The 16,768-nt window shown below is 52.5% G+C and overlaps 2 protein-coding genes across 18 annotated transcripts in view; one reads left to right on the top strand and one right to left on the bottom strand.

The window, feature by feature from the left end:
• ACOT11 (acyl-CoA thioesterase 11) overlaps positions 1-16,768 on the top strand; it is a 101,658-nt gene that overhangs the window by 64,096 nt on the left and 20,794 nt on the right. For 14 of the 15 annotated variants that reach the window (XR_012419813.1, XR_012419812.1, XR_012419823.1 and 11 more), the window contains one exon: positions 832-2,203. The exons of the other annotated variant lie outside the window; for it this stretch is intronic. Coding sequence is in view for 9 of the 14 variants with exons in the window: in XM_045370538.3 (XP_045226473.2) it covers positions 832-987 (156 nt within the window). In the remaining 5 variants the exon portion in view is untranslated. Of the gene's footprint in view, positions 1-831; positions 2,204-16,768 lie in introns of those variants that run through there. 15 annotated transcript variants of the gene reach the window in all.
• Positions 1,052-15,998, bottom strand: FAM151A (family with sequence similarity 151 member A). Of its 3 annotated transcripts, none has more exons than XM_074006000.1 (9): positions 15,749-15,998; positions 14,062-15,132; positions 12,296-12,439; positions 7,588-7,740; positions 6,245-6,404; positions 4,327-4,551; positions 3,443-3,582; positions 2,285-2,428; positions 1,052-1,816 (listed from the first exon to the last, which is right to left on the bottom strand). In XM_074006000.1, the coding sequence occupies exons 3-9, from the start codon at positions 12,402-12,404 to the stop codon at positions 1,143-1,145; spliced, it is 1,605 nt and encodes a 534-aa protein (XP_073862101.1). In that variant the 5' UTR covers positions 12,405-12,439; positions 14,062-15,132; positions 15,749-15,998; the 3' UTR covers positions 1,052-1,142. The 3 variants fall into 3 exon arrangements, with proteins under 3 accessions (XP_073862101.1, XP_005543336.3, XP_005543335.3); XM_005543279.5 differs by having other exon boundaries at positions 14,062-14,171; XM_005543278.4 differs by lacking the exon at positions 14,062-15,132.

The following is a 16,768-nucleotide window of genomic DNA, read 5'->3' as shown; positions in this document are numbered from 1 at the left end:
CCAACACCACACGTATATTGAGCTTAGCACTGCTGGGCTAGGATAGTCCCAGAGCTGGGCCCCCCAGCAGGCTCCCCCTTCCAGCCTGGGGGAGCCTGGAGTGTCAGGGGCTGAAAATGATCTCATCTGTGTAGAGGTAAGTCAGAGGCTGCTGCATGGTCTTGGAAAAAGCTCTGGGTGCTGAAGTCAGAAGGCCTGGTTTCTGAACTGAAATTCCATCTCACTCGTCATTCCCTTGGATAGCCCTTCTCATCTAGGAAGGCTTTATATGGGCTCTGAGGGCCCATAAAACCCAGCAGTGCAGTCTGTGTTGATGGGCAGGAGGCTGAGGGAAAGTGAGGGTGGGGTACTGCAGCCTCCCCACTCACAGCTTCTATTAGGGCCCTGCCGCCGGGCCCTGAGACTCACCCAGCAGAGACTCAGCTGGTGTTTGCTGAATTCATATGCTTGAACCCATGAGCACCTCAGAACCATCCCTGGGCTAATGTCTAACGTGTCTCTATGGCCAAGATTCAGAGCTGGGCCCTGGAGACGCAGCCGCTGCCCTCCAGGGCCTCTGGCTGGTGGGGAAGATGCACGATGACAATGTCGTGTGTGGTGGTGGGAAGCCAGGGTTGTCAGCGCCCCCGGAAGGGTTGGGGGAGATCAGCTGGAGGAAGCCATGCTGGCCAACTGTGTAATCTAAGACCCTGGGGAGTTGGGTTGAATTTTCTGCCCTCCCAGAAGACAAGCAAGGCTGACTCACCACCAGCCTGTGCCCACTGGGCTCCCACCCCTTCCCAGTACCCTCCCCTAGCTCAGTCCCCCTGAGCCTGGCTTCCCACCCTGCAGGTGTCCTACTACAACCAGGCTACCCCAGGTGTTCTCAACTATGTGACTACCAATGTGGCCGGCCTCTCCTCTGAGTTCTACACCACCTTCAAGGCTTGCGAGCAGTTTCTCTTGGACAACCGGAATGATCTGGCCCCCAGCCTCCAGACCCTCTAGATGCCCTCAGTGGCCACATCATGTCCACTCCCACTCCATCCTGCCCCCAAGGACTCACATACAGTGCCTGGAGAAAGCCAAAGGCCTTTATTTCTTCCTGCCTCCCCGTGGGAAGCCTCCGCCCTGGAGCCCGCTGGGCCACCACCCCGGGGTGCTCAGTTTCTGCCAACATCGGCCAGCAAGTCCTTGCGGTGCCCCTGGGGCAGCCTGTAGTAGACTCGGGTCCTATCCACAGCCCTGGCTGCCAGCAGCGCTGTCCTCACAGAGGCATAGTCGCCCCCCGCTGGGCTGTGCTCCACTGTGACGGTGGCCCGGGGGGAGGATGCCAGCAGCCTGGCTATGGCTCCAGCTGTGCTGTGGCCCAGCAGTATGGCCTGCATCTGGAAGGACACAGGTTGCCAAAGCCCCTGGCACAGCTCTAGCATATCTGTGAGCAGATGTTCTCTGTAGCCACTGCCCAGCACCTCCTCAGGCCAGCCTGGTGCCACAGTCACATGGGGGAAGACCTCAGCCACAGCTGTAAGCAGCTCTCTGCCAGCCACATGGCCAGGGACCGAAAAACTCCCGTGGGAGATTTTGGCCCCAACCCACACAGGCCAATGCAAGAGGCCAAGGCTGGAGAGGTGTGCCAGCAAGGCCAGGGACGGCCGGAGGGCTGTGGGCTCTGCTATTTGCAAATGGATGCCCCAGTGTCCGGGACGTGTGGCCAGCTGTTGCAGGCAGGACTCCAGCGTCAGGATGCTGCCACTTGGAGCATGAACAATGGGCACGGGGTTTTCAGCCACAGTTCCCTCGAGGCCAGTGTTCAGCAGGATCATGCCTTCTGTGTCTGGAAGAGGCGGCAGGGGCAACAGGGTTTAGGATTTGGGTTATCATAGGTTTTAGAGTCCCTTGTTAAAGGGGCAGTGGGAGTTATGGAGTCATCAAGGATCTTGCCTTTCTGGAATCTGTCAACCCATTTTTGGGCTCCAGGTGGATGGGTTGCTTTATAAATGTGCCTGGTGCGTGAGAAACTCTTGCTTCAGCTCTTGGCCTTTACCCATGACTCAGTCTGGGGGCTGGTGCCGGCCTTGCCCGTAGCACTGTGGCTGAGGACTGGTCTGAAGGCCAGGAGCCCTGTGCTCTTGACATCACTGTAGTCCCTCGCCCTCTCCCGCAACCCTGCCCCACCTTGCATCCAGGGTATGGTGTAAATAAACCCGTGTTGTCATGGCAACAGAGACTGGCGTTACCTGCCCCAAGCAAAGGACACCCCTGCAGATGAGCTAGGAGCACCAGGGTTGAAGGTGCTCCTTACCTGGGAGGGTCATTGTTGCTGTTTGACCACTGCCCTGGACGTCAGGAACCAGCCACTCCACATTCAGACCATCATCCCCAGGCAGCTGGAGAAGAGGGATCAGGCTGCCTCCCGTGTAGTACATTGGTTTCCGTGTGGCATTCACTGTGGGGCCCCAAATTGCCAAAGTGAAGTGGCTGCCATTCATGGAACACCTTCTATAGGTCACAGCTCTACAGGCATCCTCTCTAAACCTCATGGCACCCTGCCAAGTAGCTATCCTTTCCTTGTTTTGTAGACTAGAAGAAGTGACTTGCCCAAGGTCTTATAAGCAGTAAGCAAAGTTGCTGGGAGTGGAACCTGATGGGGCCAGGTCTGCCTGGCCCCAGAGCTGGTATCCTTCCCCCTCGCTTAGGTGGCTTCCATGGCAGGAATGCAGAGTCTTGTGGGGCCCCTTTGAGATGGCTTAACTGCGGCTCTTCTGGGTTCGGGGACAAGGGAATGAGGGGTTTGGATGGTGGCATCTGATCACTGTTTAGCAAATACAGTGGAGGCCTCTGAAGCATTAGAGTAACCCACAGTGGAGCTGTGCACCAAGGGAAATAATGGGGGGTTTGGAATTTGCTGGTTTCCTGTCTGCTGGGCCACATACAAGCTGAGTGACTGTATTGAGCCACTGTTTCTCTATAAAATGGAATCCCTCAGTTTCTCTATAAAATGAATGTGTGGGTCAGGCAGGTGGCTCACGCCTGTAATCCCAGCACTTTGGGAGGCCAAGGCAGGTGGATCACCTGAGGGCAGAAGTTCAAGACCATCCTGGCCCAACATGGTGAAACCCTGTCTCTATTAAAAATACAAATTTAGCCGGGTGTGGTGGTGCAGGAGAATCACTTGAACCCGGGAGGCGGAGGTTGCAGGGAGCTGAGATTGAACCGCTGCACTCCAGCCTGGGTGACAGAGCCAGACTATGTCTCGAAAAAATATGTAAATAAAAATAAAATGTATGTTTGAAGCTTAGCATACCATCCCAGGGCCTGGCACACAAAATGCAGCTGCCTCCTGTCCCATCCTGGCCTTCCCCCTTCGATATCCCTTCTGCCCAGCTCTGCTCTAGTGCCCACCAAGTGCTGCCCCATGCCGAATCCAGCCCACACCGCCCTTCCCAGTTTCTCTCCTTACAGGCCAGCTGCTTGAACTGTGACAGGAGAGGCTCAAAGATATCATAGTAGACTTGGTGGACAGCAGTGTTATCCCGGACGTAGAGCAGATCCTCCACCGACAAGGGGTCCGAGGCAGCCTGCCACAGTGTCAGGCTGTACCTGGGGCCACGAGAGCTGACTCAGTGCCTGTCTGAGCCCAGCAGACCCTCAGCCCCGCTCCTGTGCTCAGAACTGGATGTCAGCTGGGCCCAGGGTAGAGCATCTGTCCTCCAGTCGCCCACCCGCCGCTTCTCCCTGAGTCCTACCCCTTCCCAAGGGCAGGAGCCAGAAGGAATTCAGGAAAGATGACAGAAAGCAGAGGCCCAGGAGGGAGGGGGAGCCTGTCCTGCCTCCTCATTTGCAGTGTCTATTTCTGAGTCCTGTCTTAGGAAAGGGGCAGGACAGATGGGGCAGGGTGTGGAAGGGTAGATCAGGCATCAAGAGGGGGAGGGGGCAGATTTGGGAGTACTGTGGAAGGTAGGGGGGAGTAGTGGGGGCAGAGAAGTCTCTAAATTCCTGTAGGGCTATCCTAGGGCAGGGGTTGAAGGCACAATCTGTGTAGCCCCAGGGGTACAGCTGGCTCCTATTGGAGGAAGCTGTGGGGAGACAAATTGTGTCTTGGTATAAATATTTTCCAGAGGGCAGAGAATTACCCACCAATGAAAAGCCTCCTGCAGGAGGTAGTGAGTAGCCCGTCACCAGAGGTATGCAAGCAGAAAGCAGGGACTCTGTAGACGGTATGAGCACCAGCAGGGGTTGGACGAAATGACCGTTAAGACCCTTCCAGCTATGAGCTGAGCTTCTGGGATCTTGCTGGGGGTATCAGTGCCTCCAGGAGGGTGGGGGTGGGTTGGTGGTTTTCACCTTTCAGATTGGCTCAGCAGCCAGCTGAAGTGGGGCCAGGCGGCCCGCACCATGGAAGACCGCACAGGGAAGGTGACCCTCTGGGGTACCACTCCCACCAGCTCGTGCATCTTCTCCACCATGGCTCGGGTGTAGGTCCTGTTCGGGAATGTGGACATGTAGAAGGTGGTCCAGCCTGGAGACAGGGTAGCCTTGGGATACTTCTCCTGGACCAGGGCCAGGAACCTGCAAAAAAAATCAGAGACGTTGGTATCACGGAGCTGCGGCGGCCCCTTACTCTCCTCTGGGCTCTCATCACAGTGTTAGGGAGTGGCAGGGCCTATTGGATCTATGATAAGGTCAGAAGCAGAGTCCCAAAGAACAGAATGGCTTGTTTCAGGTCCCATAAATTGGGCGTGGACTTTGGAGTCAGGGAAGTCTGGGTTCAGATCCTGATTCTGATCTTGGGCAGGTAACTCAACCTCATAGACAGCATCCCTTCTAGCAGGGCCGGCTTCTTAAACATCCACATATAGACAGGAAACTGACTCAGAGCCCCAGCCTGTGGGAATCTGAGCTCTGCCAGCTGGGAGTCTCTGAAGTTTCTCAGGTTTTCTTTAAAAATTTCCCTCCTGCTGGGCGCGGTGGCTCACGCCTGTAATCCCAGCACTTAGGGAGGCTGAGGCGGGTGGATCATCTGAGGTAGGGAGTTCGAGAGCAGCCTGACCAACATGGAGAAATCCCATCTCTGCTAAAAGTACAAAATTCGCTGGACGTGGTGGTGCATGGCTATAATCCCAGCTACTCGGGAGGCTGAGGCAGGAAAATCGCTTGAACCCAGGAAGCGGAGGTTGTGGTGAGCTGAGAGCGCACCATTGCCTTCCAACCTGGGCAACAGAGTGAGACTCTGTCTCAAAAAAAAAAAAAAGTTCCTGCCTTCCTGCTTTCCTTCCTCCCTTCCTTCTTTTCTTCCCTTCATATATTTCTCTCTTTGCTTTCTATATGGGGTCTCACTGTGTTGCCCAGGCTGGTCTCAAACTCCTGAGCTCAAGGGATCCGCTCACTTTGGCCTCCCAGAGTACTAAGATTATAGGTGTGAGCCACTGTGCCCAGCCTAAAATTGTATTTGAACTTTGCCTTGATGAAAATATTTTAATTTTTTCTTTGTACTTTTCTTCTTCAAAAGATGCAAATTTTAATAGGCAAATTATGTTGCCACCCACTGCCCACCAAAAAAAACCTACTGAGTAAAATTAGCACTCCAAGAAGACAGGTCATATTTATCTTGGGTCATTGATTACATTTTCCAAACTGCTACTTTGGGAAGGCACTTCAGCTTGAGAAGCGCAATAATAAATACTAGATGGATGGATTGCTGGCTGGTTGGATGGATGGAAGAAGAGATGGATGGGAAAGAGCCTGGAGCTTAGAATCAGAAAGGCCTGGGTTTGAATCTTTGCTCTGCCACTTCCTAGACTTAGGCAGGTCTTTTAACTTCTATATATAGTTCTTGCATTAATAAAATGGAAATAATAGTACCTACCTCATTCTCGTAAGAGTTAAATGGTGTTCTGCGAGTCAAGTGCTTAAAACGCTTCTGGGACACATAATATACATTGAACGAATTGAGCTTCCACTATTGTTAGCTTTATTATCTGCAAAATGGGGAGAAAGCCTTAACCTGGCAGTGCTATGTAAGAATCAGATCAAAGACATTCTCTTCTTTTATGTGGTCTCTTTGTAAACTGTAGAGCACTGTGCAACTACTGTATGTGAGTGCTGTGAGCAGCGGTGCTGGAATTCATGAGGCCTGGGGAAGGAGTCAAGCTATATATAGTATGACTGGAGACAAACTCAGAGGTCCGCTAAGATCCCCATCCGTGGTAGGTGTTGACAGAAGAGGGCTGGACACAGCTGGGACAGAGAAGCAAACACTCACTGTGTGGCATTGACCTCAGTTGAGATGAGCATGTTGGGGCCCTTTAAGATGTCAGCGTTGATCCACACGGGCCGCCGGACTTTGCCTTCCTCTGTCAGCCGCCGCAGGAGGTCCAGGGAGGGGCCCACGGCCTTGATGTTCTTGAAGTCCAGTTTGATGCCTGTGATGAAAGGGACAAGGGCTTGGGGAACTGGCGAAGGAACCAGGAAGATGTGACTCCCTGGGCAGAGAGCAGAGAGGGTGTGTGTGTGTGTGTGTGTGTGTGTGTGTGTGTGTGTGTGTGTGTGTGTGTGTGCGCGCGCGCGCTGTGGAGTCAGGGGAGGGTGGAAGGACAAGCACCACATCCCTGCAGGGTGTGGGGAAGGCCTTTCGAAGAGACAGAGCTAACTCAGAGAAGAAGGGCCTGCCTCTAGAGGAATTCCCATCTCCTGCGGGGAGGAAACAGAGGCCGGGTAGGGACCTGGGCTTGTGGCTGCTGCAGCTGCTGAAAAGGGGCTGTGGTTCCTGAGCAGGGTAGACTCAGAGGGTCCTAAACCACCAGAGCCTGTAGGGAGGTCACGCAGCGTCCGGGAAGGTGCATTTGAGTAGAGGAGGAAATCTCTGCAGAGGAAGGACCCGGTACTTTTCAGGGTGGTGAGGAGATGAGGCTGGGAAGATAGAGAGGGATGTTGAAAGCTAGGCCAAGATCATACTTTTTCCTGAGGACAATGGGGAGCCATGGAGGGTTAAAACAGAGGTGTGGCGTGACAAAAGTGGTGTTTTGAAAAGATCCCTCAGGTGTGTGTGTGTGGTCATGGTAGTCAAGGGAAGCCTGGAGGGGCTGAATTTGGGGCAGGAAGCCGATGAGGAGGGAGGTCCTGGAGAGATACAATGTGGCTGTGACTAGATGGGGGCAGGGTTAGGGGTTAGGATTGGTGGATGCAGCAATTGAGTGGCCGTGAGGATGAGGGAGAGGGAGGCATTATGGTGACGCCTGGATTCTGACTGTGACTGGTAAAGGGGTGCAGAGGGGAAGGGTGGGGCTGGGCTTTGAACATGTTATGTCCAGTTCTGTGGATACAGGGGGAAGCACTCTGAGCATGCGTGACACTTTGCAGTTCACACTGTACTGCCCGCTGTCTCCCCTGTGTGTCCAGGAGAGAACACCAGGACCTGCACTGACACGCTCCCCATCTCGCCTAGTCCTCACTGAGCCTGGGCATCTGTAACATTGTGATGAGAAAGCCAAGGCAGTGAGCACCTCGTGTCAGGGCTGGACTTGCTTCCCAGGGAGGGATCTCTGCACATGCTGCCCCAGGGCCAGAGGGCTGGGGGCCGGGGAGGGTTTCCAGAGAGACCCTTACCCTTTTGGGAAGAGCCCAGCACAGCATCCAGCCACTGCTCCAGTGTATTGTCGCTGTAGATAGCCGGGGGGTGTGCCATGATGGGAACTCCTGTCTCATTGGCTGTGCCGAGCCCTTCTACATTGACGTCAGCCTCCAGGACCGTGATGTTGCCTGTGGAAGAGGCAAAAACTCAGTTCCTTTTTTTAAAAAAAGAAAACTTTTTTTCTCATCATGAAAGCATTACAAATTACAGAACATCTGAGAAATACAGAAAAGCAGAAGAAGAGAAAAATATTCACCCACACTTCCATCATAGTTTCACATTCTGATGGATTTTCCTTCCATTTTTTTCTATGCATAGGTTTTTTTGGATACAGAGTCTTGCTCTATCGCCCAGGCTGGAGTGCAGTGGTGCGATCTTGGCTCACTACAACCTCCACCTCCCAGTTTCAAATAGTTCTTGAAATTCTTCTGCCTCAGCCTCCCAATAGGGGTGTGCCACCACGCCTGGCTAATTTTTGTATTTTTAGTGGAGACGGGGTTTTACCGTATTGGCCAGGCTGCTCTCAGAACTCCTGACCTCAAATGATCTGCCCACCTCAGCCTCCCAAAGTGCTGGGATTACAGGTGTGAGCCACTGCTCCCGGCCCTATGCATAGTTTTTACACAGTTGAGATTCCACTGCATTTATAATTTTTTGATGTTTTTTTCCAACATTATCACACATTTCCAGATCTTTTTTTATACATCTCATTGGAGCAAACAAGGCAAAGAAACAAAAAGCTTCAAAAGCCCTGGTTGATGGTGTTCACTACCATGTAGCTGATCATCCCCCATTCCTGAGATGCTTTGGTAGTTTCTGATTTTTGCTATTAGTCTTGCTGTGTTGCCCTGTCTGGTCTTGAACTCCTGGGCTCAAGCAATCCTCCCACTTTGGCCTCCCAAAGTATTGAGATTACAGGTGTGAGCCTCAGTGCCCAGCCCACGGGGTCATTTTTAAAGCTCATGTTATCAAACTATTTTCCAGAAAAGTTGTTCTGATTCCTGTCCTCGCCTGTAGTACACAAGGCTGCCCATCTCAGCACATCATCACCAACACAGAATTATCCTTTAGCTTCACACAGTTAACTCAATCGGGCGGACATCTGACTCCTGCCTTCGAGAATTCAGTCTTGTAGGGAGCGCAGACCTTTCTAATGGGAAGCAGTCTCTAGAAAACCATGCAAGGGGCACTCACACTTGAAGAGTGTAGTGGAGGGGAGAGGGGTCGCTTTTGGCCCTTGCGGCATTACAGACAACTGATGCCAGAAGGGGCCTTTTCTCCTGCTTTCTCCCCGACTCCTGACCATTCTTCTCACCTCTAGCACTGCTTCCCTGCAAGTCTATTCTCTATAGAGCCACCAGAGTGAGTGTCCTAAACATGTACCTGATCATGTCACTTCCTGTTACAAAAGGCCAGAAAACCTCCCCATTGCTCTGAACATGAAGCCCAAACTCTTTACTATAGTCTTTGAGGTCTGTACAATCAGGGCCTGCCGGATTTTCCAATTTCATCTCACGTTCCACTCTCCTTCATTCTCTGAGTTCCAGGCACCCAGCTTCTCCAACTTTAATGTGCACATACATCCCCCAGCGACTGTAAAAATGCATGTTCTGATCACTAGGTCTGCGGCACAGCCTGAGATTCTGCTTTGTCTTTTTTTTTGAGACGGAGTCTCGCTCTGTCGCCCAGGCTGGAGTGCAGTGTTGCAATCTCGGCTCACTGCAAGCTCTGCCTACCGGGTTCACGCCATTCTCCTACCTCAGCCTCCCGAGTAGCTGGGACTACAGGCACCCGCCACCACGCCCGGCTAATTTTTTTGTATTTTTAGTAGAGACGAGATTTCACCATGTTAGCCAGGATAGTCTTGATTTCCTGACCTCGTGATCCACCTGCCTTGGCCTCCCAAAGTGCTGGGATTATAGGCATGAGCCACTGTGCCCGGCTTTCTTTTTTTTGAGATGGAGTCTTGCTCTGTCGCCCAGGCTGGAGTGCAGTGGCACGATCTGGGTTCACTGCAACCTCTGCCTTCCGGGTTCACGCCGTTCTCCTGCCTCAGCCTCCCAAGTAGCCGGGACTACAGGCGCCCACCACCACGCCTGGCTAATTTTTTGTGTTTTAGTAGAGACAGGGTTTCACCGTGTTGGCCAGGATGGTTTCAATCTCCTGACATCGTGATCTGCCGGCCTTGGCCTCCCAAAGTGCTGGGATTACAGGCGTGAGCCACTGTGCCTGGCCTTCTTTTTTTTTTTTTTTTAGATGAAGTCTCACTCTGTTGCCCAGGCTGGAGTGCAGTGGCACGATCACAGCTCACTGCAACCTCTGCCTGCTGGGTTCAAGCGATTCTCCTATCTCAGCCTCCTGAGTAGCTGGGACTACAGGTATGCACCACCATCATGCACGGCTAATTTTTGTACTTTTAGCGGAGATGTGGTTTTGCCATATCAGTCAGGCTGTTCTCGAACTCCTGACCTCATGTGATCCACCCGCCTCAGCCTCCCAAAGTGCTGGAATTACAGGCATGAGCCCAAGATTCTGCCTTTTTAACATACTCCCCAGGGGTGCGCGTGCTGCTGGTCCACGGACCACATGTTGGGTAGCAAGGCTTTAATTTGTTTTGTCCTCCCCATCTCTGGGCTGTTGCCTGGCAACACTCTTCTCTCAACTTTACTGCGGCACCTCCTGCTCATCCTTTAGTGTTGGCTTCAAAAAAAAACTTCCTCAGCCGGGTGTGATGGCTCACCCCTGTAATCCCAGCACTTTGGGAGTCTGAGGTGGACAGATCACTTGAGGTTAGGAGTTCAAGACTATCCTGGTCAACATGGTGAAACCCTGTCTCTACTAAAAATACAAAGATTAGCCAGTCGTGGTGGTGGGCTCCTGTAATCCCATCTACTTGGGAGGCTGAGGCAGGAAGAATCACTTGAACCTGGGAGGCGGAGGTTGCAGTGAGTGAATATCATGCCACTGCACTCCAGCCTAGATGACAGAGAGAGATCCTGTCTCAAAACAAACAAACAAACAAACAAACAAACACTCTCTTCACCTTAAACGTTGTGACTTGCCTTCCAGAGGCTGAACCTGGGGGCTGACTTGCTTGAGGCTGGGAAGTGAAGAAGGAGCAAGAGATGAGAGGAAAGGATTGGTTTCCTATGGCCATAGCAGCAGCCCTGGTCCTCAGGGAGCCACATAGTCAGGAGGGAAGGGGACATGCAGTCACTAGCCTTCCTCGTGCCAGCTTTACCCATCTGCAGGAGAGCATGGTGGCTGTGTGCGGACTGTGAATTGACACTGCTGGCTTCCAGTCCCCACCCTAACGCTTTCCAGCAGTGTGATCTTGGGAAGGTTGTTTGACCTTTTTGTGCCTGTTTCCTCATCTACAAGAATTAAACAATAAAATATCCCTGGTTAGGCATTTACTAAGTGTTAATTATTTATATGGAGTTGCTTGCTTAACTAGTATAAGGGGCTGTCTGGTGTATTTCTGTTGCTTCAGCATAATTATTAATAATGACCTCAAAAGATCCCTGCTTTGGTTGATTTGGTCATTCTACTAGCCCTCAGACCCCAGTTTCCTTGTCTGAAATAGAAGGAGTTTGCTTGAGCAGTGATTCTCAAAGTGTGATCTCGGGACCAGCAGCCTCAGCATCACTTGGGGGTGGGGCCAGCAGCCTGTGTCTTCTGAAACGTGTCCTGGTTTGAGGACTGTTCCCTTCATCTTTTATAGCTACTGCTTTAAAGTTCACTAGCACGTTCATGAACGTTATCTACTGAGCTTCCCAACAGCCCTGAAGGAGGGGGTGGGGGTCAGTGGCTTGGAGTGTGCACTCTGGGGCTGACCACTCTGCGCTCCAATGTTCGCTTAACTGCTTTCAGAGAGTGTAACCTTGGCTAAGTCACCTAACTTTTTTTTTTTTTTTTTTTTTTTTTGAGACGGAGTCTCGCTCTGTCGCCCAGCCTGGAGTGCAGTGGCCGGATCTCGGCTCACTGCAAGCTCCGCCTCCCGGGTTTACGCCATTCTCCTGCCTCAGCCTCCCGAGTAGCTGGGACTACAGACACTCGCCCCCTCGCCCAGCTATTTTTTTTTTGTATTTTTTTACTAGAGACGGGGTTTCACCGGGTTAGCCAGGATAGTCTTGATCTCCTGACCTCATGATCTGCCCGTCTCGGCCTCCCAAAGTGCTGGGATTACAGGCTTGAGCCACCGCGCCCGGCCTTCACCTAACTTTTCTGAGACTCTATTTTTCTCCTGTGAAATGGTACCCATGAAACAGGTTGCATGGTAGTTCCAGGAGAACCTGTGTGAAATGTGCATACCGTGAGCCTTGGCCAACTGGTTACTATAACCATTTTTGAAGTGCAGATTTCTGGCTTCTTGAGGCTTTGAAGGCAAAGGCTTCCTTACAGGTCGGTCCCTGACAGGTCGAGGAAAGGGTAGCTGGGAGAGAGGGCAGTATAGTCATGACTTCGGAGTCAGACATGTGGTTTAAATCTAAACTCAGAGTTTGTCAGCTGCACAACCTTGAGCTGGCCACTTAACCCCTCTGAGCCCCTATTTCCTTGTGTGGAGAGACATGTAAACAGCCATCATGCCACCACAGTGACCAGTGGCTGATCCTCGCTTCTCTCCCTCTGTCTTCTCCATCCCCTGCCCTGGCCTGCCTCAGTCTTGGCAGCTGGACTTACTGTTCAGGGCAGCTGTCATGGCTTCCTTGCTGTTGGCTGCGTGGTACCAGGTGACCTCCAGGGCATCTCGGCGGCTGATCTGGCCCAGGCTCAGCAGGTAGTCCAGCATGTCGGCATCGGGGCTGCAGGCCTCCAGCTCACAGCCTGGAAGGAATCCCAAGGGGCTGTTAGCGTCTGTCCTCACGCCAGCCCAAGACTCATGTTGTTCATCCCATGACCCTCCCTGGGCTCCCACTGTGTCCAATACCCCATCTGGCAGAGGGACGGTGAGGCTCATACTCACTGGTACTGCAATAGAGGGAAATGAACGGGCTCCTGGGGCCCATGGAGGCCTCAGTACCAGGCTGGCAGTCAGGAAAGGGGGGTAGGTTCACAGAGGAGGGAACACTTAAGGAAGACTTGAAGGATGGGTGTAAATTTCACAGAAAAAAAAGGAAGAATAGGTTATTCCAGACAGAGAGAAAGCAAAGGCTTGGCTTCAGGAGAGTGCCGTTGCCTGAAGGAAGAGCCATTGACCTGGTAGAGATGGAACATAAAAGTGGAATGTGGAGAGATTGGAAGAGGGGGCCGGGCGTGGTGGTGGCTCACGCCTGTAATCCCAGCACTTTGGGAGGCTGAAGCAGGTGGATCACCTGAGGTCAGGAGTTGGAGACCAGCCTGGCCAACACGGTGAAACCATTTTGTATGTGGTGTAACCACATACAAAAATTAGCTGGACGGCTGTGGTGGCAGGAGCCTGTAATCCCAGCTACTCGAGAGGCTGAGGCAGGAGAATCACTTGAACCCAGGAGGTGGAGGTTGCAGTGAGCCAAAATCGCACCACTGTACTCCAGCCTGGATGACAGAGACTGTCAAATAAAAAAAAAAAAAAAAAAAAAAGGCTGAGTTTGGTGGCTCACACCTATAATCCTAGCACTTTGGGAGGCCGAGTTCAAGACTAGCCTGGGCAAAATGGTGAAACCCCATCTCTACTAAAAATACAAAAATTAGATGGGCTTGGTGGCATGTGCCTGTAATCCCAACTACTGGGGAGGCCAAGGCAGAGAATCACTTGAACCTAGGAGACAGAGGTTGCAGTGAGCCGGAGATCATGCCACTGCCTGGTTGCACTCCAGCCTGGGTGACAGAGTGAGGCACTGTCTCAAAAACAAACAAACAAACAAACAAACAACTCTTCTCAGTGGCTGAGGCCTGTAATCCCAGCACTTTGGGAGACGGAGGCAGGCAGATCACCTGAGTTCAGGAGTTCACGATCAGCCTGGCCAACATCGTGAAACCCCATCTCTACTAAAAATACAAAAATTAGCTGGGCATGGTGGTCCATGCCTGTAATCCCAGCTACTGGGGAGACTGAGGCAAAAGAATTGCTTGAACCTGGGAGGCTGAGGGTGCATTGAGCCCACATCATGCCACTGCACTCCAGTCTGGGCGACAGAGCAAGACTCTGTCCCAAAAAAAAAAAAAATTATAAGATTGGAAGAAGGTTGGGATCAGGTTGTGAATGGCCTTGAACTTTAGCAAAGGAGTTGGTGTGTGCTGAGGGCAGCGAGCGAGGGTTGCTTGGAAAGATCTGGGTTGCAGAGCTAATATGAGCTGACAAAAGCAGGCAGAGGGACCTTGTAAGAGGGGTCCAGGAGGAGACTTTGAAGCTTCTCAGAGGGCAGGGCCGGAGGGATGGAGGACAGAGGGTGGAAAGGCAGAGCCCTCGAGGCTCAGGACTGAGGAGCACAGGCATGAGGTGGGGGCATGGTGGCTACTCCAGGTACCTGTGTGAACGGAGGAGCCCTTCACTGAGAGGCTGCAGGGGTGAGCATCTGTTGGGGCTTAGAGATGAGCTCAGCCCAGCCTGCTGAGTTTGAGGTTGCTTGTGTGACTCCTAAGAAGGGCACAGGAGGAAGGTCTGGGCTGAAAGCCAAGATCTGATGGTCTTCAGGCAACTGAAGAAAAAAAAGTTAGAGGGGGCCAGGCACAGTGGCTCATGCCTGTAATCCCAGCACTTTGGGAGGCCAAGAAGGCAGATCACCTGAGGTCAGGAGTTTGAGACCAACCTGGCCAACATGGTAAAATCCTGTTTCTACTAAAAATACCAAAAAAAAATTGGCCCAGCCCAGTGGCTCACGCCTACAGTCCCAGCACTTTGGGAGGCTGAGGCAGGCGGATCACCTGAGGTCAGCAGTTTGAGCAGCTTGGCCAACATGGCGAAACCCTGTCTCTAGTGAAAATAAAAAAAAATTAGTCTGGTGTGGTGGTGCCCACCTGTAATCCCAGCTACTTGGGAGGCTGAGGCGGGAGAATTGCTTGAACCCAAGAGGTGAAGGTTGCGGTGAGCCGATATCATGCCACTGCACTCTAGCTTGGGTGACAGAGTGAGACTCTGTCTCAAAAAAAAAAGAAGAAAAAAAGGACCGGGATTGGTGGCTCATGCCTGTAATCCCAGAACTTTGGGAGGCCAAGACGGGCAGATCAGGAGGTCAAGAGATCAAGACCAACCTGGCCAACATGGTGAAACCCTGTCTCTACTAAAAATACAAAAATTAGCTGAGTGTGGCAGAGCATGCCTGTCATCCCAGCTACTTGAGAGGCTGAAGCAGGAGAATCGCTTGAACCTGGGAGGTGGAGGTTGCAGTGAGCCGAGATCTCATCACTGCACTCCAGCCTGGCGACAGAGTGAGACTCCATTTCAAAAACAAAACAAACGAAAAAAACCCCACAAAAAATTAGCCGTATGGTTGCACACGCCTGTGATCCCAGCTACTTGCAGTGCTGAGGCAGGAGAATCGCTTGGATCCGGGAGGCGGAGGTTGCAGTGAGTTGAGATTGCACCATTGCACTCCAGCCTGGGGGACAAGAGTGAAAACTCCGTCTCAAAAAAAAAAAAAAAAAAAGTTAACGGGACTTTCTGCTGGGGATGAAGTCAACGGGACTTTCTGCTGGGGATGAAGTCAACGGGACTTTCTGCTGGGGATGAAGTCACGTAGGGTTGGGGGATGGAAGAGAGAAAAAACTGCGGGTGGGGAATGAGGCTTGGTAGGGACGAGGGCTCAAGAAGAGCTGGTTGGCCTGGCGTGATGGCTCACACCTGTAATCCCAGCACTTTGAGAGGCTGAGGTGGGTGGATCACCTGAGGTCAGGAGTTCACGACCAGCCTGGCCAACATGGTGAAACCCCATCTCCACTAAAAATACAAAAAATTAGCTGGGCGTGCCTGTAATCCCAGCTACTTGGGAGGCTGAGGCAGGAGAATCGCTTGAACCCGGGAGGTGGAGGTTGGAATGAGCCGAGAATCGCGCCATTGCACTCCAGCCTGGGGCAACAAGAGCGAAACTCCGTCTCAAAAACAAAAACAAAAACAAAAAAAAAATGGAAAGCTGGTCAGAGCTGTAAGTCAGAAGTGGGGATAAGGAGCGAGCGATGCGGGAAGCCATTTAGGATGGGATGGGGGGAGGCACCTACCTGGCCGCCGCAGGGTGATGGCAAGGACTGTCGTGGCAATGACCACCACAGACACACAGGTAATGCCAGCAAACACCCAATTGACCTGATTCTTTGATAACTGCTCCCTCCAGGCCATGGCGATGCTGTCTGGGGAATGCCCCCAACTCTGCACGGCCCAGAGTCCCTGAGGCTCCCTGCAGCTGGGATGCTGTGGAAGGCAGGAGCTCCCAGCAGCACCTAATTCTCCACCAGGTCTGGTCCACTCTGCAGCCCTGTAATATCTCTGACTGGAGATAACCCCTGAAGCCCCTCCTCCCTCCCCACCCCACTCCTCTTTCCCACACCCTCCCAGGATCTTAACAGGCTAACCAGAAAGTCTGCCATCCCTAAAATGACCTTTGAGCACAGTAAGAGGCAGCAGAGAATGCTGAACCAAGCCCCGACCCCTGGCTGTCTGCCCCTGCCTGGGAATCAGGAGACCAATCCCAGCCCCTGTTGCTTTTCTGGAGTCCTGGAGCAAGTGTCTGCCCCTCTCTGGGCCTCATTTCCTTCTGTGTAAAAGGAGACACTAGACTGGGTGATCTCGAACATTCTGTTCTTCCCTTTCTAACTCCAGGCTTTCTGCCCTGCCCTCAGGGAATCCTGTATTATCAGGCAAGGGTGGTGACAAAGACAGATTAGATCTGCATAAGGGGCAAAATCTTCCTTTCATCTGAGATTATGGCTAATAGATTATCTACCTGGGATATAAATTGGTAGTCCTGGCATGCTGGCATGGGTTACCGCAGGCCGGTTCTGGGGCAGCGAGTCCACGGGGAAGGGACTGAGTCACCACTTCATGCAGGTAGAGGGAGTTCTGGGGGCCCTGGTATGGGAAGTGAGTTAGAGGCTGCCCCTATTCTGAGGACCCCAGAATTTAAATGAGTCCAAGAATCACCTGTAACCTGTACGGAGACTTCAGCGTCTACATGCTGGGGCTCACGGAGAGATCCAGCCTGTGAGGCTGTGATAGGCCACCCGAGGCAGAGCAGGGCACTT

The sequence above is a fragment of the Macaca fascicularis genome, chromosome 1 (genome assembly GCF_037993035.2).
Source record: "Macaca fascicularis isolate 582-1 chromosome 1, T2T-MFA8v1.1".
NCBI classification, from domain to species: Eukaryota; Metazoa; Chordata; class Mammalia; order Primates; family Cercopithecidae; genus Macaca; species Macaca fascicularis.
Note: the sequence above shows the minus strand (reverse complement) of the source record. Positions and strands in the feature narration are given on the sequence as shown.

What these genes read in the sequence shown, in the direction of transcription:
- FAM151A (XM_005543278.4), bottom strand. Translation starts at nt 15,866, where the DNA reads ATGGCCTGGAGGGAGCAGTTATCAAAGAATCAGGTCAATTGGGTGTTT. An exon ending in ACTGAGGTCAATGCCACACA is followed by an intron (nt 4,552 to 6,244) that starts GTGAGTGTTTGC and finishes TTTTTTTTGCAG; the next exon opens with GTTCCTGGCCCTGGTCCAGG. An exon ending in AGCAACAATGACCCTCCCAG is followed by an intron (nt 1,817 to 2,284) that starts GTAAGGAGCACC and finishes CGCCTCTTCCAG; the next exon opens with ACACAGAAGGCATGATCCTG.